Raw genomic sequence first — 20,985 nt, forward strand, 5'->3', positions numbered from 1 at the left:
TTGAACTCCAGTCCCACCTCATACCCTAAGGTTCCTAAAGAATCAGTAACTTAGTTCACCCTACCCCACTCCTGGCTTCGGGATGTAGCACAAGTTTCTAGATTTATGCAAACAGTGAGGACTATCTATTTTGACAAAATAAGAAGAAATGGAGTCAAGGCAACATATAAAAGATATTTTTGCCAGTTTTATTGATTAACAAAGAAAAATTGTATATATTTAAGGTGTGCAGTGTGATATTTTGATATCCATATACACTGTGAAGTGATGATGACCACAATCAAGCTAACATAGTCATCACCTCACTTGGTTACCTTTTTCCTTGTGTTTGTTTGGTGGAGAACACTTGAGATCTACTCTTTCAGCAAATTTCAAGTATACACTATTATTGACTTTAGTCACTATGCTGTACTTTAGATCTCCAGAACTTATTCATCTTATAACTGAAAGTTTGTATCTTCTGACACACATTTTTTCTTTTCCCCTGACTCCCAGGCCCTGGTAAGCACTGTTTTACTCTGTTACCATGAGTTTGGCATTTTTTTAGTAAGCATGTAAGTGAAATCATGCAGGAGTTTTGTGTGTGTGTGTTTATGGCTTATTTTTCTTACCATAATAAACTCCAGGTTTATCCATGTTGTCACAAATGGCAGCATTTCCTCATTTTTAAAGGCTAAATGATATTCCATTACATATGTGTGTGTGTCTGTGTGTGTCTGTGTGTGTAATACATTTAAAACATCCATTCATCTGTCAAGGGACACAGGTAGTTTCCATATCTTGGCTGTGTACATAACACTGCAACGAACATGTAAGTACATATATCTCTTAGAGATAGTGATTTTCTTTACTTTGGATATATACCTAGATATGGGATTGCTGGATTGTATTTTAATTTTTTGAGGAAACTCCATACTGTTGTCTAGCCATTACAGAATGGCTGTACCAATTTACATTCCCATCAACTATCAACTAAGCACAAAAGTTTCTTTTCCTCAACATCCTCAGCAACATTTGTTACCTTTTTACTGTTATAATAGCCTTCCTAATAGATGTGAGCTGATATCTCATTATGCATTTTCCTGATGATTAGTGATGGCAAACATCTTTTTCTTGTATATACCTATTGTCAATCGTATGTCTTTTAGAAATGTATCTCTCCAGGTCTGATATGGTTTGGCTGTGTCCCCACCCAAATCTCGTCTTGAATTGTAGCTCCCATAATTCCCACATGTTATGGGGGGGGGAAACCAGTAAGAGATAGTTGAATCATGGGAGCAGTTTCACCCATACTGTTCTCATGGTAGTAAATAAGCCTCAAAAGATCCGGTTGTTTTATAAAGGATTTCCTTTTTCACTTGGCTTTTATTCTGTCTTGCCTGCTGCTGCGTAATATGTGCCTTTAACTTCCCACCACGAATGAGGCCTCCCCAGCCACATGGAGCTGTGAGTCCATTAAACCTCTTTTTCTTTATAAATCACACAGTCTTTGGTATGTCTTTATCAGCAGTATGAAAACAGATGAATACAGTAAATTGGTACTGGTAGAGTGAGGTGCTGCTGTAAAGATACCCAAAAATGCGGAACCAACTTTGGAACTGGGTAACGGGCAGAGGTTGGCACAGTTTGCAGGGCTCACAAAAAGACAGAAAAACATGAGAAAGTTTGGAACTCCCTAGAGACTTGTTGAGTAGCTTTGACCAAAATGCTAATAATGATATGGACAATGAAATTCAGGCTGAGGTTGTCTGAGATGGAGATGAGGAACTTGTTGGGAACTGGAGTAAAGGTAAATCTTGCTATGTTTTAGCAAAGAGACTGGTGGCATTTTGCCCCTGCCCTAGAGATTTGTGGAACTTTGAACTTGAGGGCGATTATTTAGGGTAGCTGGCAGAATAAATTTCTAAGCAGCAAAGCATTCAAGAGGTGACTTGGGTGCTGTTAAAAGCATTCAGTTTTAAAAGGAAACAGCATAAAACTTTGGAAAATTTGCAGCCAGGCAATGTGATAGAAAAGAAAAACCAATTTTCTGAGGAGAAGTTCAAGCCAGCTGCAGAAATTTGCATAAGTAACAAGGAGCTAAAATGTTCATCCCCAAGACAATAGGGAAAGTATCTCCAGGACCCGTCAGAGACCTTTGTGGCAGCCCCTTCCATCACAGGCCAGGAGGCCGAAAAGGAAAAAATGGTTTCCTGGGCTGGATTCATGGGCCCCCTGCTCTGTGCCACCTAGGGACTTGATGCCCTGCATCCCAGCCACTCTAGCCATCGCTAAAAGGGGCCAAGGTACATCTTGGACTGTGGCTTCAGAGGGTGAAAATCCCAAACCTTGGCAGTTTCACATGGTGTTGAGCCTGTGGGTGCACAGAAGTAAAGAATTGAGGTTTGAGAACCTCTGCGTAGATTTCAGAGGATGTAGGGAAACACCTAGATGTCCAGGCAGAATTTTGCTGCAGGGATGGGGCCCTCATGGAAAACCTCTGCTAGGACAGTGCAGAAGGGAAATGTGGGGTTGAAGCCCCCACACAGAGTCCCCACTGGGGTACTGCCTACTGGAGCTGTGAGAAGAAGGCCACAGCACAGAAATAAATCCAAATGCATGGATTTATTTCTGTGCTCTCTATTCTGTTCCCTTGGCCTACATGTCTGTTTTTATGCCAGTACCATACTATTTTGATTACTATAGCTTTATAATTTAGTTTGGAATAAGGTAATGTGATGCTTTCACTTTTGTTTTTTTGCTCAAGGATGTTTTGACTGTTTGGGGTCTGTTGCATACAAATTTTAGAATTGCTTTTTTCCATTTCTTTGAAAAATGCCATTGAAATTTTGATGGGGGTTGCATTATATCTGTAGATCACAGTGAGTAATAGAGATATGTGTCTTCTTCAAATTCTTTTATCAGTGTTTTATAGTTTTTGGTATATATTTTACTTTCTTATTTAAATGTATTCCTAAGTAGTTAATTTTTTGATGCTATTGTTAATGAGATTGTTTTCTTTGAGATGGAGTCTCGCTCTGTTGCCTAGGCTGGAGTGCAGTGGCGCAATCTTGGCTCACTGCAAGCTCCATCTCCTGGGTTCACACCATTCTCCTGACTCAGCCTCCCGAGTAGCTGGAACTACAGGCACCTGCCAGCATGCCTGGCTAATTTTTTGTATTTTTAGTAGAGATGGGGTTTCACCGTGTTAGCCAGGTTGGTCTTGATCTCCTAAACTAGTGATCCTCCTGTATCGGCCTCCCAAAGTGCTGACATTACAGGCGTGAGCCACTGTGCCAGGCCTGAGATTGTTTTCTTAATTTCTTTCTGGGATAGTTCACTGTTAGTATATAGAAATGCAACAGGTTTTTTTAATGTTAATTATGTGTTCTGCAAATTTGCTGAATTTGTTTCTTAATTCTAACAGTTTTTAATTGGAGCCTTTAGAATTTTCTCTATATAAGATCATGTCATCTTCAAACAGAGACATTTTCACTTCTTTTCCAAGTTGGATGCCTTTTATTTCTTTTTCTTACCTAATTGCTCTGGCTAGGACTTACAGATGTTTTCAGAAGCTCCCCAAAATAATCTAAGGGAGTCCACTGTCACTAGACCTGCTTTATAAGAAATCCTAAAGGGAGTTCTTCAAACTGAAATGCCATAAGACTAATTAGTATCATGAAACCGTATGTGATTATAAAATTCACTGGTCAAAGTAACTATACAGTCAAATTCAAAATACTCCTAATACTGCAATGATGCAGTATAATCACTTTAACTTTTAAAAGGTTAATATTACAAATAAATATAACTACAAAATATACAAAGAAATAAACTCTGACATCAAAAAACATAAAAAGTGGAGGGGAGTAAAGTGTAGGGGTTTCGTATATGATTGAAGTTAAGTTGTTATCAACTTAAAATAGACCATTGTAACTACAATCATGCATTTCTTAATTTGGATATGTTCTGAATAATGTCTCATTATGCAACTTTATCATGGTGTGAATATCACAGAGTGTACTTACACAAAATTAGATAATACCACCTACTACACACCCAGGCTATATGGTATAACCTATTGCTTCCAGGCTACAAATCTGTACAGCATTGTACTATACTGAATGCTGTAGGCAACCGTAATACAATGACAAGCATTTGTGTATCTAAATATATCTAAACATATAAAACAAAAATGTTATAACCTTATGGGACCACCATTGTATATGTGGCCCATCATTGACCAAAACATCCTTATGTGGCACATGATCGCATACGATGTTTCATGTAAGCCTCATGATAATCACAAAGACGAAACATGTAATAGATACACAAATGAGAATTTTACCACGTTTAAAAAAGAATTAATACAAAGACACAGCAAAGAATCAAAGTATACCACTACAGAAAATAATCAAAATAATCAAATCATGCACAGCCAGAGAGAAATAAAAGAACAAAGAAACTACAAAACACCTATCAATAGTTACTTCAAATATCAGTGGACCAAATTAGTGAAACAAAAGACCCAGAGTGGCTGAATGGAGAGTAAAACAAGAACCAAATATACGCCACCTACAAGAGACTCTCTTCACCTTCAGAGACACACATAGACTGAAAGGAAAGAGAGGGAACAACAAAAAAGAAAGAGTAGCTATTCTTACAACAAACAAAATAGACTTTAAGTCAAAAACTGTAACAAGAGACAAAGAAAGTCATTATAGAATGATACAAGGGTCAATTCATCAAGAAGATATAACTACTGCAAATACATATTCTCCCAACATTGGAGCACCTAATTATATAAAGCAAATATTAACAAATCTGAAGAGAGAAGTAGACAACAATAATACAATAACAGTAGGGGACTTCCATATCCCACTGTCAACAATGGATTGATCATTCAGACAGATAATCAATAAGGAAACAGCTGACTTGAACTACACTATAGATCAAACGGACCAGATATACAGGACATTCCTTTCCAAAACAGCAAAATACACATTCTTCTCAAGCATACACAGTACATTCTCCAACATATGTCATACATTAGGCCAGAAAACAAGTCTTAGCAAGTTTAAGAAGATTGACATCTTACCAAGTATTCTTTTTGACCACAGTGGCATGAAACTGAAAATTAAAAACAGGAGAAAACTTAGAAAAGTGACAAATATGTGGAAATCAACCAACACACTCTTGAACAACCAACAGATCAAAGAAAACATCAAAAAAGAAATAAAATATCTTGAGACAAACTAAAATGAAAGCACAACATACTAGAACTTATGAGATGAAGCAAAAGCTGTTCTAAGAGGAAGTTTATACAGATAAGTGCTAAATGAAGAAAAAGGATCTCAAATAAACAATAAACGTCAAAGAAAAAAATCAAGCCCAAAATTAGAAGGAAGGAAATAACAAAGACCATAGCAGAAATAAATGAAATAGACTAGAAAAACGATAGAAATCAATGAAATGAAAAGCTGATTTTTTGAAAAGATAATAAAAATTGACCAATCTTTCACTAGGCTAAGAAAAAAGAGAGAAATCTCAAATAAATAAAATTAGAACAAAAAAGGAGATATTAAAATTGGTACCATAGAAATACAAAGGATAATAATAGTCTACTCTAAACAACTATGTGTCAACAAATTAACTTAGAATAAATTTCTAGAAACATACATCCACTAAGACTGAAACATGAAGAAACAGAAAATCAAAACAGATGAATAATGAGTAAAAATATTGAGTCAGTAGTCAAAAAACTCCTGAAAAAGGAAAATCCAAGACCAGATAGCTTACTGGAGAATTCTAGCAAATGTTTAAAGAAGAATTAATACCATTTATTCATAAACTCTTCCAAAAGTTGAAGAGGAGGGAACATTTCCAAACATTTTTTATGAGGCCAGCATTACCCTAACAAAGACAGAAAAGGACACTACAAGGATGACAGATGTTTTTAAGGTGCAAATAATGTATTCTTGGATTTGAAAATACAGGATTTGTTTGTACAAAGATTTGTGTGTGGATAGGTGGATGTGTACTGGTGTGTGCATGCATACATACACAAGCTCACCTTGTTTTATTGCACTTCACTTTATTATGCTTCTCAGATATTGCATTTTTTACAGATTGAAGGTTTGTGACAACCCTGCATCAAGCAAGTCTACCAGTGTCACTTTTCTGCTAGCATGTGCTTATTTTGTATCTCTGTGTTACATTTTTGTAATTCTTGCAATATTTGAAATGTTTTGTTATTATTATATCTGTTATGGTGATCTGTGATCAGTGATTGTTGTATTACCATTGTCATTGTTTTGGGGCATCACAAACCATGCTCCCCAAAAGACAATGAGCTTAATTGATACATACGTGTGTTCCAATGGGTCTATCGTTCTGCCCTTCCTCCATCTCCCCCTCTCCTCAGGTCTCCCTGTTTTCTGAGACACAGCAATGTTGAAATTACGCCAATTAATAACTCTACAAAGGCCTCTATGTGTCCAAGTGAAAGTAAGAGTCACACAACTCTTATTAAAAATCAAAAGTGAGAAATGATTAAGCTGAGTGAGGAAGGCACGTTAAAAGCCGAGACAGGCCAAAAGGCCCAGGCTGGTCTCGAACTCCTGGCTTCAAGCAATCCGCCTGCCGCAGCCTCCCAGGTGGCTGAGATTAAAGGCATGAGTCACCGTGTCCAGCTTCTATGCATTATTTTAAATGGAGTATTGAAGACTCTATTGCTGTAGAACTATTTTTAACTTCAATTCTGTCAATATTTGGGTCACAGTTAGGCCTTAATGTTATTACACACCGGTCTGATGCTCATGGCCAGGTCATTTTGTTTTCCTGTTGGATATAAACAATCTCACAGAATAATATCAACTTCAGAAGGTTAATCGGAGACCGTGATAAGTGCAAACAAAAACAAGGGCACTTTATAATGTTGTCTAAATGCAGATAAAAAACAAGGTCTTGATGCCACTTCTGACAGCATCCAATCCAAAATCTTCACTTTCTGAGACCCTATCGGAAACCAACCAATTAAAGCCCAAATCGTTCAATAGTTTCTAACTCCTCCCACTGAGATGACCCATAGTACCCCATTCCTTGCTGCAATGTAATTATATTTTTTACAAGTGTGCTCCTGGTGGTCTTTAACTGAAGGGCACTCACAGGGTCACTGGAGAATTTCCCCGCAGGAACTGAGTCAGACCCCATCTCAGGGCCCTGAACACGATAGGGGCCTGCTCTAAGGCGTGGACCCTCGCGACAGCCCCGGCCTGTCTTGACTGTTCTTGTCCCAACCGTACAGCTGGGGAAGCGGAGACTCACGGCGAGCGACCCCGGTCCCAGCGGCGCGCCCGGCACACGCCGACACTTCCGCACCAGCTGCGATGGCCACCACCGTGCGCGGAGACGGCTGCGACGCGTGCGCGGGTCAAGTCCGTCGGCGCCTTGCCTCCCACCGGCGCCTTCTCCAGCCCCAGGTTTTTGTCCCCGCCAGCGGCTCCGACTCCATCGCGTCCTCTTCCAGTCTAATGCTTTTTTCCAGATCTCGATCCCAAATTCCCTCCTGCCGGAATCTGGACCCGAATCCACCTGTTGCCCATTTTCCGCTGCCGCTGGAGAGAATCTCTGAGGTCCCCAGGACAGCCTGCCTGCACGGAAGAGATGCCTCCTCAGTATGGCCGCCTCCGGAGAAGAGCGATTAAGTGCAGGCCTCCATATTGCTCTTGAGCCCGAGCGGCTTTAGGGAGCCATGTTTATTACTGGCGGGCGCCGGCCTCACTGAGCATGTGCAGCCCTGGCCGGGCGGCCTCAAAGTTCTGACATCACAGGGCGGTTCCTGAAGTGGACGTAGTTGTAAGAGCTAGTTACTGTAGACAATGCCTCTGGGATCAGGGACTCTAATCTGGAAATAGACAGTAGGAGGGGTCGGTAATGCTGTCTCTGGGTCAGAGACCTGAGCTATGTGGGGTTAGAGAGGGGCCCTGGGCAGGCGAGTCTCTGGGGAGTGTGGTGAGAATCCTTGTGTCAGATGCTGGGAGGAGGTGGGGTCAGGGCTGGGTCCGTGGGCCGACGGGTTGGGGGATGGTCAGCATCAGGCATCAGTAGTAGAGATGCTGTGTGCCCTGATCGCCAGTGGAGTTTTTAAATACAGAGTATTCATGAGTTTAGCAATGTTACTCGCCGTTCATTATTTAAATAATTTGAAGTTTTCCCCAATAACTAGTGTTTTAGAAGTTGTGAAAATTTCAGAAAATGACAGGTCTTCCAAGTTCGTGATGGGAGTTGGGCAGCAGTCGCTTACGAGCACCTGGGGAGTCCTTGCCAGTTCTTTGGGGATGGGAAGCTCTTAAGACTGCCCTGAGACCGCCCTTTGACCTCACTGTGGCCCTTTCTAGATTAAATGCTGTTTTCCATGACCGCCTCTGTTCTTCCCATAGGCGAATGGCAGGCATCCAGATCTCCAAGAATATAGGATTAGGAGAGACTCCGCCACCCATGTCCTCACAGTTAATTATCGATTTGTGTCAGTTGCCCATTTTCCCACTTCCTGTTTGTTTGTCAAGGAATATTAATAAACCTTTGCTTATTTAAAGATATTAGCCTTTGATTTTCAAATATTGCATGTAAAAATTTGTTAGTTTTATTTTTTCAACCGATCTGACCTGTATAGTTGGGCTTGAGGAAGCCTCCTCATTCTACATGTTACTATGGATTTTCTAATATTAACACAGAGTTGTATTTTTTCCATATAATTTTCTATTGAATTTCTTTTTCCATATGAAAATTTCAGAAAATGACAGGTCTTCCGAGTTCGTGATGGGAGTTGGGCAGCACTCGCTTACGAGCACCTGGAGAGTTCCAGGTGGTGAAGGTTTAGCCCAGTAAAGCAGAGAGGTTACGAGGTTAAATTGGGGGCTCTGGAGCCAGACCTGTGAGGATCTGAGTCCTGGCTCTGGCACTTAAAAGCTGTGTGACCTTGGTCAAGATACTTGGCCCCTCTGTGCTTCAGTTTCCTCATCTGCTAAATGGAGAAATAAGGGCACCTACCCCATAGGGTAGTTGTGTGATTACACAAGTTAATACACTTCAGTCATTAGCAAGAAAGTGAATGTCAAGCTGTGTTTGTTCAGGCAGCCATATGGTAGCCCCACCTCATTAATAAACTGAGGTATTGAAGTATCTTCTTTTTCTTTCAGAAAATATTTGTCAAGCACCTTCTGTGTTCTAAGAACTGTTTTGGGGCTTTAGATGCTATGGAGGTCTAGAAATTTACATTATGGTGGCAGGTGACAGACAATACAAAGAGATAAAGTAATTCCATATAGTGATAAGCCAGGGAGGAGTGCTAAAAGGAGCCAAGGTGTAGAGGTGACTGGAAGGTGACCAGGGAAACTGCTGTAGGGCTTCTAAGTGATGATATCTGTGACAAATCCCTGTGGTCACCAGGGGGCATTGGATGTGTAACTTTATCCTGTCCCATTGATCTTGTAGTCAACCCTGGTCTGTTCTGTATTGTTTTAATTACATAATATTTGTAATAATGTTTAATACCTGGTGGAGTGCTCTGTTTACTTATTTTTGCGTAATTAACCACCCCTAAGCTTAACTTCATGCTTCTGCAGGGTGGTTGATCTCCATGGTTCTAGGTGGTTCTGCATGGAGCCTCTCACATGTGTTACAGTCAAATGTCAGCTGGGGCCACAGTCATCTGAAACTCACTTACATGACTGGCAATTCATGTCGACTGTTGCCTGGAGAAGACATACGTGGCCTGGTGGAATGGAGTGGCGACTAGGTTCAAGGAAGAGCTTCCCAGGAGCAAGGCTTCCAAGGGACTGAAGTAGAAGCTTCAGTTTCTTAAAAAAAAAAAAAAAAAATCAGCCGGGGTGCGATGACTCAGGCCTGTAATCCCAGCACTTTGGGAGGCCGAGGTGGGCAGATCACCAGGTCATGATATCGAGAGCATGCTGGCCAACATAGTGAAACCCATCTCTAATAAAAAATAAATAAATACAAAAATTAGTTGGGTGTGATGGCATGCACTTATAGTCTCAACTACTCGGGAGGTTGAGACAGGAGAATCTCTTGAACCTGGGAGGCAGAGGTTGCAGTCAGCTGAGATGGCACCACTGCACTCCAGCCTGGTGACAGAGCGAGACTCTGTCTAAAAAACAAACAAACAAACAACCCAATCCTAGAATTCCCAGAATGGAATTTATGTCATATTCTGTGGATCGAGCAAGTCGCAAGGCAACCAGATTCAAGGGGAGGGGAGTTATTCCTCACCTCTTGATAAGGACTGTGTGTTGAGGAAGGGAAAGAATTGATGGTAGCTGTCTTTGACTTCTACCATATAGAGCAGGGTCTTCACACTCCTTTCTTCTTTAATAATCTTCCATTTGAAAATTTTCCCTGCAATTCTCACACCTTTATTATTTCATATAAATTTTACAATCAATTTTTTCTTGTCTATATAATCATGCCATTTGAATTAAAATTGCATTACATCGCATTACTTTGCAACTTTTGAGAGATTGTGGGAGGAGAATTGGCACAATATTGAATATAATATAATATATAATATAATATAATATTGAATTGGCACAATTCAATATTATAATATTGAATCTGCTCATTAAGGAATGTAGTCTGTCTGTATACTTAGGTTTTATATTTTTAATAGCATACATGTTCGTATTTCTGCCCCGGCTTTTCTCTTTGTTTTTTCATGCAACCCATGAATGAGACTGCACTGTCTGTGTGATTGGGCAGTTGCCCAAATTTAAGGTGTTAACACGCATTAATTCACTTAATCCCTCCTCATTTCCTCCTTCCCTCAACCCCTGGCAACCTCTGCTTTCTGTCTCTAGATTTGCCTATTCTGGACATTTTATATAAATGTGTCATCCAATATCTGGTCTTTTGTGACTGGCTTCTTTCACTTAGCAGGATTCTAAGGTTTTTTGAGGTTCATTCATTGCGTAGCCTGTATCAGTACTTCATTCTTGTTTATGATTGAATAATGTTCCATTGTATGTACATATGTATGTATACCACACTTTGTATATCCATTTATTCATTGGGGGATATCTGGGTTATTTACAGTGTATTTCAGGAGTCCCCAAGATCATCCTCCCCCTTGATCTACTGCTATTTGTACCTTATATGACCTCTGCAGAACTATTTATCTGGAAATTAGCCGATGGTTAACTAAATATAGTTCTAAAGACTCATTTCACAGATTCCTAGAGTAGGAGCACAATGCCATCAGTCTCCTTGCTAAGACACAGCAAGAGTGACCTTTGCTACAGTTCCCAATAAGTTCCTCATCTCCATCTGAGACCACCTCAGCCTGCATTTCACTGTCCATATCACTGTATGAGCATCTCGGTCACAACAATTCAACAAGTCTCTAGGAAGTTCCAAACTTTTCTTCTTGTCTTCTGTTTTTGGTTTTTGTCTTTAGATGGAGTCTCACTCTGTTATCCAGGCTGGAGAGCAGTGGCACTATCTTGGCTCACTGCAACCTCTGCCTCCTGCATTCAAATTATCCTCCTACCTCAGCTTCCTGAGTAGCCGGGATTACAGGCGTGCACCATGATGCCTGCCTAATTTTTTTTCTTGTATTTTTAGTAGAGACAGAGTTTCACCATGTTGGCCTGACTGGCTTTGAACCCCTGACCTCAAATGATCCACCTGCATCACCCTCCCAAAGTGCTGGGATTACAGGCATAAGCTATCATGCCCAGCCATCATCTTCCTGTCTTCTTATAAGCCTTCCACACTGTTCCAACCTCTGCCTATTACCCAGTTCCAAAGTCACTTCCACATTTTCAGGTATCTTTGTAGCAATGCCCTACTTCTCTGGTACCAATTTTCTGTATTAGTTTGTTCTCACATTGCTATAAAGAACTACTTGAGACTGGGTAATTTATAAAGAAAAAAAGGTTTGATTGGCTCATGGTTCCACAAGCTGTACAGGAAGCATGGCTGAGGAGACCTCAGGAAACTTACACTCATGGTGGAAGGTGAAGGGGAAGGAAGCATGTCTTCACATGGCCAGCAGGAGGGCAGGGGAAGTTATTCCACAGTTTTAAACAACCAGATCTCATGAGAGCTCTATCACAAGAACAGCAAGGGAGATGTCCACCCCTATGATTCAATAACTTTCCACCAGGCTCCTCCTCCAACACTGGAAATTACAGTTAGACATGACATTTCGCTGGAGACTCAGAGCCAAACCATATCACCGACGCTATAAAGAAACTGAGGCGGTCAGGCGCGGTGGCTCACGCCTGTAATCCCAACACTTTGGGAGGCCGAGGCAGGTGGATCACGAGGTCAGGAGATAGAGAACATCATGGCTAATGTGGTGAAACCCCGTCTCTACTAAAAATACAAAAAATTAGCCAGGCATGGTGGCTGGCGCTTGTAGTCCCAGCTACTCGGGAGGCTGAGACAGGAGAATGGCGTGAACCCGGAGACGGAGCTTGCAGTGAGCCAAGATTGCGCCACTGCACTCCAGCCTGGGTGACAGAGCAAGACTCCGTCTCAAAAAAAAAAAAAAAAGAAACTGAGGCACTGATGTCACACTGCTGGTGGATCCGAGACTTGATCTTAGGCCAGCCTGATTCCGAAGTGGTGTTCTTACCCTATTGCCTCAGGATCAGGGAGAGATCTGTGGAGCCTGTACATTGCTAAAGAACAAGTTGAAAGAATTTTATTTTCAACAGTAGGATTGATAAGGACCAGCTGAAAACAACTAAAGCTTCTGGAATACATTTCAAGAACCTTTTAAAAATGTGTCAATGAGCTACAAAATAAGAGTTCCAAAAAAGCCAAAAAAGTTTTACAATGGAAGCGAAACCCAAAGAAGTAACTAAGACACTGATGCCACTTTTCACCCTTAAGATATTTGCCAAATGTCAAATTAAACTTTGGTGTTTTTCACAGCCTGAGATGGGAAAGGGGCAGCAGAACAGCAGACAAAGCTGAGGGCCTGCCCAAGTGGGAGGGGCTAAGAGGAGACATCATAAAGTGAGATCCGAAAGGACAGACTTAGTGTGAGGGTGAACTATGAATAAACCTGTTCGCCTCCCCTGGTATGCTGCCTTGACCCCTGCTTCCCTAGGAACAGTGAGGAACATTGTGCATCCTGAGAGAAAACATCTCCCCTGAGAGTTTTATATATATGTAAAACCAGCCCTTTAACTACGTTGTTCACACAAGCTGGGTGGTCTAAAATGTGTCAAGCTTCAAATTTAAAGCAATATCAGCTTTTTGGTGCCTTCTAGGTGACTGATGGCTGCAAAATGGATTGTCTTTGGAGGAACTCTGAGATAGTTTCAAGGAATATAAGTTCAAAATAAAAAATCACAAATGTAAAATCGGCAAGAGCCAGCAGAAACAATGGACAGGAGAAGCAGGCCTGCAAAAACTTAAGACAGTCAAGTTACCAAAGACAGTACAAAGTGTGTTTTATACTTAAAGAAACAAAGGAGTTGAAATAACTTGAGTATGAAAATAAACCAAATAGATTGGGAAAAGTACCAGGTAGAAATGAAAAGTATCATAATTGAAATTGAAAGTTCAATGGATTGGTTTAACCATCATCAAAAAGAGAATAACAGATGAAGAAATAAAGAAATTTTCAGACTTGAAAAAGCTGAACGACTTTATTACCTGCAGACCTGCAGTACAAGAAAAGTTAAAGCATGTGCTTCAGGCATAAGGAAAATGATACTGATGGCAGCGGTGGGCCATCTGCAGCAGCTACTGTTATGCCAGCTGCAGTGGGGAGGCACAAGTGGTGGTGGCAGGAGTGGCTGCGGGAGCAGCAGTGGCGGTGGTGGGTCACCTGTGACCTACATCCCTGAGGCAGCTGACTGCACCACCCCGACCCCTGCATGGCTGGGTAGGACCCGCTGCAGGTCCAGAACCTCCACCGCTGCTTCAACCTCACTCTCTGCCCAGTCTCAGGAGCCCGCGGGCCGATGGTGCAGCCAGGACTCACGGGGTGGCCCCAGAAGCATTGGGTTTGTTTGTGCTGAGTTGGCTGAGGCCACCAGCTGTCTGCACCTTGCCTGCTGCCACTAAGGGGCAAATGAGGACAGAAGGCGTGGCCAGGGCTGCGTGCTTTATGGAGGCAGAAAGTTGGTGGAGTGGGAGCTTCCCGGGCGCAGCTGGAGCCACCCAACCTATGGCTGCGACCAGGGCACTCTTGTGCTCTTGGGAGCCAGTAGTAGGCAGAAGCCCCGCCCTCCCAGGTGCAGCTGCAGCCACCCAAGCTGGAGCTGTGGACCCAGGCATGTGTGTACTCTTGGGGGCCCAGGAAGGCCCCCCTGTCCCTGCAGGCTAGGAAGTGCCTGCTCCCGCTGTCTGGGTTCTCCCCACTGTTAGCACCTGCTCCCGTTACAGATTACAACCTGGGGCACTGTCTCTCTCCGCACTGTCGCATCCCAGTCGCATGTGTACATGCTTGGAGCAGTGCTGACATGCCAGCCCCTTGCTCCCCTTCGGACTTTGGAGGCTGACAACCACAGGAAGGAGGCTGAAGTGGGGCTGAGGACAGCCTGGCACAGGCCTGCAGGTACTCCTTGGCATGAATAATCTGGGCGCCATGAACAACGACTGGAGGCAAACAGGCTCTTGGGTGGAAGCGGGCAGGTTCCCAATGAAGCCCCGCCTGCAAGCTGGGGAGGGGCTGTAACCTGGGGAGTGGGCTGCCAGTCTTCAGGGAGGAGCTACCGTCTCTGCTGAGAGCTGAAGAGACAACAGAATGAACCACCTGCAGAAAGGAGCTGCCCTCTCTGCTGAGAGCGCAATACTCATCAGGACACCCTGGCTATGGAGAGGAGCTACCCCCTGCGGGTCTCCTCTGAGCTGTTCTATCATTCAATAAAGCTCCTCTTCATCTTGTTCACCTTCCACTTGTCTGCATATATCATTCTTCCTGGACGCAGGACAGGAACTGGAGACCTGCTGAATGGCGGAGCTAAAATAGCTGCAATGCAAACAGCGCGGAAACATGCCCCTTGTTTGTCACATTGCAGGCAAGGAGAAGAGAGGAGAGAAGAGCTGAGGCTCTTCAGGGAGCCCAGACCTAGGAACTCCCCCAAGCCAGGGCTGTGACACCCTCTTTAGGACTCTGTGGGTTCCTGGCATCTCCAAGGTTCTGGGTGCTACCATGTTCCCTGGTGTCAGCTGTGGAAGCTGCTTATGGTATGCCTGGTCTAGCTGCAGCCTTGCATGGAGCTGGCACCCGTGCCAGTGCCTGAAGCTGCCTGCCCACCGCCTGTCTCCCCTCAGCTGGCATGCTTGGATGTGTGTAGTGGCCGAACCCTATGCTTACTCACACACCCCTTGCTTCTCTGGGCCTGGCTCACCCTTGGCAAACATGCGATGCAGGCTGGTAGTGGGAACTGAGCACAGCCTGCCAGGCCAAGTGGGTGGAACGAGACCAGCGGTTCAGAGCAAAACTCGAGTGAAGGTGCCACTGGCCACAGAGGTTTCTGGTTGGTGAGGTAACACCCCAAGGATCCCGTAACAATACCAGATGGAAATCTGGATCCACACACAGAAATGATCTACACCAGAAATAGTAGCATCGTGTATCTATACCAGAAATAGTAACAACCTGGATATATACCTTACTATTATTTAAACTTCTCTAAAAGATAATTGTTTTAAAAAAAGTAATATGCAGTTTATAATATATGTAAAAGTAAAATGGATGACAATAAGAGCTTAAAGACTAAAAGGGGAGAAGTTTACTATTCTCAGATTCTCGAACTGTACATGATGTGATCTACTGTCGCTTGAAGGTAGGCCGTGATCAGTTAAAGATGTACACTGTAAACCCTAAAGCCACCACTAAGATAACAAACCAAAAGATTACAGCTATTAAACTAACAAGAGAGATCAAATGGAATCATAAAAATATACTGGGTAAATCCAAAAGAAGACAGAAAAAGAGGTAAAAGAGAATAAAGGACAGATGGGATGAGTAGAAAACAATAGCAAAATAAGAGACTCAACCATATCAGGAATTACGTTACATTTAAATTATCTGATTTAGAAGACAGGTTGTCAGATTGGATTTTTTGACAAAGAGTCAGTTATATTTTGCTTATAAGAAATTTTCCCCTTCCTTCCTTCCTTCCTTCCTTCCTTCCTTCCTTCCTTCCTCCTTCCTTCCTTCCTTCCTTCCTTCCTTCCTTCCTCCTTCCTTCCTTCCTTCCTTCCTCCTTCCTTCCTTCCTTCTTTCTTTCAACAGAGTTTCATTCTTGTTGCCCAGGCTGGAGTGCAATGGAGTGCAATGGCACAATCTCAGCTCACTGCCACCTCTGCCTCCCGGGTTCAAACGATTCTCCTGCCTCAGCCTCCTGAATAGCTATGATTACAGGCCCCCACCAGCACGCCGAGCTAATTTTTGTATTTTTAGTGGAGACGGGGTTTCACAATGTTGGCCAGGCTGGTCTCAAATTCCTGACCTCAGGTGATTCACTTGCCTCGGTCTCCCAAAGTGCTGGGATTACAGGCATGAGTGGCCATGCCTGGCCAAGAAATGTACTTTAAGTATAAAGATGTAAATAGGTTAGAAGTAAAAGGATGGAAAAAGATATACCATGCCAAGACTAGTCAAAAGAAAGCTGAGGTGGCTATACGAAGGCCAAAATAGACTTCAGAGCAAAGACTATTATCAGGGATTAAAGAGATTATTTCTTACTAATAATGTGGATAGTTAATGAAGAAGACATAACCATCCTAAGTGTTTTTGTACCTAATAACAAAGCTTCAAAATGCATGAAGGAAGAAAAGTAATACAATCAGTAGAGATAGACACAACCATCAGAGATTTTAATCCCACTCTCAACAGTTCATAGAATAAATAGGCAGAAAATCAGCAAGAATGTAGTGAACTTGAACACTATCAACCAACTTGACCTGATTTATATTTATAGAATATTCCACCCGATAAAAGCAAAATGCACATTTTTCTCAACTGTGCATGGAACATTTATGGAGATAGACCACATTATAGCCCATTAAAAAGCCTCAATAAATTAAAAAGTATTCAACTACAAAGTATGTTCTCTGGCCACAATGGAATAAAATTAAAAACCAGTAACAGAAAGATCCTTTAAAAATCCCCAAATATTTGGAAATTAACTCACTTCTAAATAACTCATAGGTAAAAGAAGAAATCTAAAGGAATATTAGAAAGTCATTTGAAGTTATTGGAAATAGAAAAACAACATAGAAGTTGTGGGTTGTCACTGAAGCAGTACCTGCAGGGAAATGTATGATATTAATTGCTGCATTAGAAAAGAAGAAGGGTCTCAGATCAGCAACCTCAGTTCCTAATTTAAGAACATAGTCTGGGTGCAGTGGCTCATGCCTGTAATCCCAGCACTTGGGGAAGGTCGAGGTGGGCAGATCACCTGAGGTTGCGAGTTCGAGACTAGCCTGCCCAACATGGTGAAACGCCGTCTCTACAAAAAATATAAAAATTAGCTAGGCGTGGTGACTGGCACCTGTAATCCCAGATACTTGGGAGGCTGAGGCGGGAGAATCGCTTGAACCCAGGAGGTGGAGGCTGCAGTGAGCAGAGATTGTGCCACTGCACTCCAGCCTGGGCAACAGAGCAAGACTCTGTCTCAAAAAAAAAAATGAATGTAAAACAGGAAGAGCAAATTAAATCTAAAGTAATCAGCAGAAAAGGAATAATAAAGATCAAAATGGGAATCAATGAAATAAAAATAGGAAAAAAAATCAATAAATCCAAAAACTTGTTCTTTGGGAAAATCAATAAGAATGACAAATCTCCAGCTGGATTGATTGGGAAAAAAAGAGAAAATTATCAATATAAAAAGGGGGATGACTGACATCACTAAAGATCTGGCAGAGGTAGTGCTCGTCAGGATTCTCCACTGCAGAGTTTCTCTTTGTCCCCTCTTCCATACTCTCCTCTTTGGAGAGTAAGTCACTGTGTGCAGCCCACACTTAAGGAGTGGGGAATTGTTCTCGCCCTCCTTTGGGATGGAATATATAACATAATTAATTTGAAATCCTGCATGGGAAATGTATCTTTTTTCCCTCATTCATTAACTTATTTAATCATTTATTTCTATCAGTATGCACTCACGGATATTTATTTTATCTAACACTGCTCTATTTTGTTGCCCTTTACGTGCATGGAATCTTCTGTATTGCCACAGGTGCTATCAGATCTCCAGCCTTTGCACATGCTGTTTCCTCTCTGGGATTCCCACATGGTGGGCATTAGGTCAAGCTCCACGGGACTCCCTGAGATGGATCAGCCATAGATCCCACCATGAGTACCTCACAGTCCGGCTGGGAAGATGAGACAGGGACCCAACTATCTACAGAACAGAGTCACCAGCTTATAGGTACAAAGGAAGGTCATGGACAGCACAGGACACACCTGCCTACTGCTCGAGGTGTCAGGGGCAGCTTCTGAAGTTGGTGGGTCTCGTGGGGTTCAGTGCAGAGGTGTGACCACAGAAGACAGAAAGGAGGCATTCCACGCAGAAGGAAGCCAGAGTGACAGGAGCACACAGTACAGAGGTGGGGAGCATGGTAGGGGAGTGAAGACTTGGACCAGCCCCCACTGGTACATTTTGTGCTAGGTCTCCACACTTAAACATCCCGCAGCTCAGCTCCAATGACTGAAAATTCTGCTAATGAGAATTTCTCTTCTGCGAGCTTTAGGCCTTGGCTGGTTGGGCCAGTGGCTGCCTCTTATGTCCCCCAACAGTCGAAGCTCAGTTCCACAGGAAGAGCTTTGTGTTTTGCTCTAAATGGCAAGCAATCCACTGGCGCGGGCTCCAACAGGGAGTGAGTGAAGGACTTACATTCCATGGGAGGCCTCTGGCTGTGGGCACACAATGGGCTCTGGGCTGAAGAAGGAAGCTGGGAGCCCCCCAAGTGGGAGAAGGACATTGGGGTCATCCCTGAGAGAGGAGATCTAGTGAGGATGGAGTAATGGCAGGGTGAGGTAGGGTGGGAAGGGGAGGGACAGGAGCAGATAGGGAGAGGAGGGAGTAATAGAGGAGGGGAGGTGAAGAGAAGGGAAAGGAGGGGAGTGAGTAGATAAGGGACAGGGAGGGAGGGAGAGGGAGGAGAGGAACACAGGGAAGGGGGAGGGTCAAAATAGGGAAGGGGATGGTCCAGAGGTATTCATTTGATAGCAGCCCCAGTGGGACTGATTGTGGCAGTGGCTGTCCAGTGAGAGAGAAAGGAAAGAATCAAGAACAAATTCTAGATTTTTGAGTTGGGAGAGCCCGCCCCTATCCTGCCCACACCATAATCACTCATCCTTCTTTGTAGTTACCTCACTTCACTGCATTACCTGGAAATAACCTGTCTCCTTGTTGATGGTCCATTCTTTGGGAGGAACTGGGAGAAGATGGGAACTCTTCCCATCTCAGTGCTTTTCACTGAGAGAAGAAAAGGAAGCGTCACATTTGAGTGTGAAAGCAAGAGTCACCTTTGAGATCTATTAAGTTTCATATGCCTCATTAGGAAGCTGCCTCATTTCCCAGTAGCATCAACATTCTTTCTAAAACATTATTTGGAAAGCATTATGATTTTTATTGTAGAGCCCCCCTGATTTTCTTTACTTTTTTCCTATTCATTGGTCATGGAAGTTGCTTCCAATTTTCAGTCATTGTGAATAATTGGTTCTTTAAAGCATAGAACAGAGCCCGTTTGCAATGAGCATTCTGTACATAAGTCTTTGTCAGCATCTCTGATTATTGTATTCCTAAAATTTCCCGGAGGTATGATTTGTAGGTCAAAGGCTATAAACATTTTACAGCTTCTTAATACATATTGCCAAATGATACTACAAAAAATGGCACCATGTACATTTTTCAAGAGAAGCATCAAAGGAGTGCCAGTCTCACTGTATCCTCACCACCTGGACTATTGTAGTGGTCCTGAATTATTGCTATTAGATGTGCAGAAAATGCTATTTTATGTTCATATCTGGATAAAGTGCCCATGAAGGTTTTGACTAATGAGGTATAGAGAAGAAGAATCTTTTTAAGGATTTAGATGTGATTTTACTGAGTTACAGGTGTCTTCCCCACATTACCTTGGGGGATTGAATACGGGGTGGAGGCCACCCAGCTTGTATCTATGTTTACCGTCCTTCTGTGATTGGAAGCCTCCCCGTCTTACTCCATTATACTTTGCTACTGTTCTCCCACTTAGCTGACCAGTCACCTCTTGCCCGAGTCTGAGTGTTAGTAATGGATTTCATGGCTGTACACTTTGGTAATGAAGAACTCCATTACCACTGGAAGGGGAGTGATCCTTCTGTGGTGTCTGAGCCACGACAGGACAATATGGAAGCCCAGCAACGTCAAGGGCCGGGAGCGTGTTCAGTGGCCGGGCCTGGGGGCAGGAGGAAGAGAGGAGACAAACAGATGCAGGGAGAGCCCGCCCCTGTCCTGCCCCCACCATGATCACTCATCTTTCTTTGTAGTTTCTTCACTTCATTGTATTACCTGGAAATAACCTGTCTCCATGGTTGATATCCTGCTCTTTGGGAGACAGAGTTAGAGGCCAGCAGACCTAAATTCTAATCCTTCTGCCTGATGTTGGGCAAGTCATTTGTGCCTTTGGAGCCTCAGTTCCTAATCCGAAGTGAATCTGGCAGTGGCCACCTCCCAGGGATGCTGTGCTGGGTGAACTGGGCCAGTTGGGTAGCTGGGCCAGGCTCTAGGTCACTGTGAGATGCTGCAGCTGTGGCTGTACCCTGTTAGTGCTGGGTCTGGAATCCCGGCCTCCAACACAGCTGTGATTAAAGAATGCCTGGGAGGAGCAATGCAGGAGGAAGGAGAAGGATGAGAAGTTCGAAGTTAGCATCAGATGACTGGGGACTTGGCTTTCTTCTGGCTACTTGCAGCTACTTTGGGCTCTGACACCTCTGGCCACTCACGCACCCTGAGCACTCACCATCTCCCGGAACTC

The 20,985-nt window shown here is 43.1% G+C and overlaps 1 protein-coding gene across 5 annotated transcripts; it reads left to right on the top strand.

The window, feature by feature from the left end:
- The first annotated feature begins 6,954 nt into the window (after positions 1–6,954).
- On the top strand, positions 6,955–9,531 carry LOC117098301. 5 transcript variants are annotated; one of them, XM_033236691.1, is made up of 3 exons: positions 6,955–7,410; positions 7,526–7,655; positions 8,421–9,531. In XM_033236691.1, the coding sequence occupies exons 1-3, from the start codon at positions 7,368–7,370 to the stop codon at positions 8,572–8,574; spliced, it is 327 nt and encodes a 108-aa protein (XP_033092582.1). In that variant the 5' UTR covers positions 6,955–7,367; the 3' UTR covers positions 8,575–9,531. The 5 variants fall into 5 exon arrangements, 2 of the variants coding, with proteins under 2 accessions (XP_033092582.1, XP_033092581.1); XR_004443318.1 differs by having other exon boundaries at positions 6,955–7,992; XR_004443319.1 differs by having other exon boundaries at positions 6,955–7,907.
- The last annotated feature ends 11,454 nt before the right edge of the window (positions 9,532–20,985 follow it).

The sequence above is a fragment of the Trachypithecus francoisi genome, unplaced genomic scaffold (genome assembly GCF_009764315.1).
Source record: "Trachypithecus francoisi isolate TF-2019V2 unplaced genomic scaffold, Tfra_2.0 Lachesis_group16, whole genome shotgun sequence".
Classification (NCBI taxonomy): domain Eukaryota; kingdom Metazoa; phylum Chordata; class Mammalia; order Primates; family Cercopithecidae; genus Trachypithecus; species Trachypithecus francoisi.

Excerpts from the sequence above, each read along its gene's own strand:
- LOC117098301 (XM_033236690.1), top strand. The coding sequence starts at position 7,368 with ATGGCCACCACCGTGCGCGGAGACGGCTGCGACGCGTGCGCGGGTCAA. Across the intron at positions 7,656-8,420 it reads ACGGAAGAGATGCCTCCTCA|GCGAATGGCAGGCATCCAGA; the intron begins GTATGGCCGCCT and ends TTCTTCCCATAG.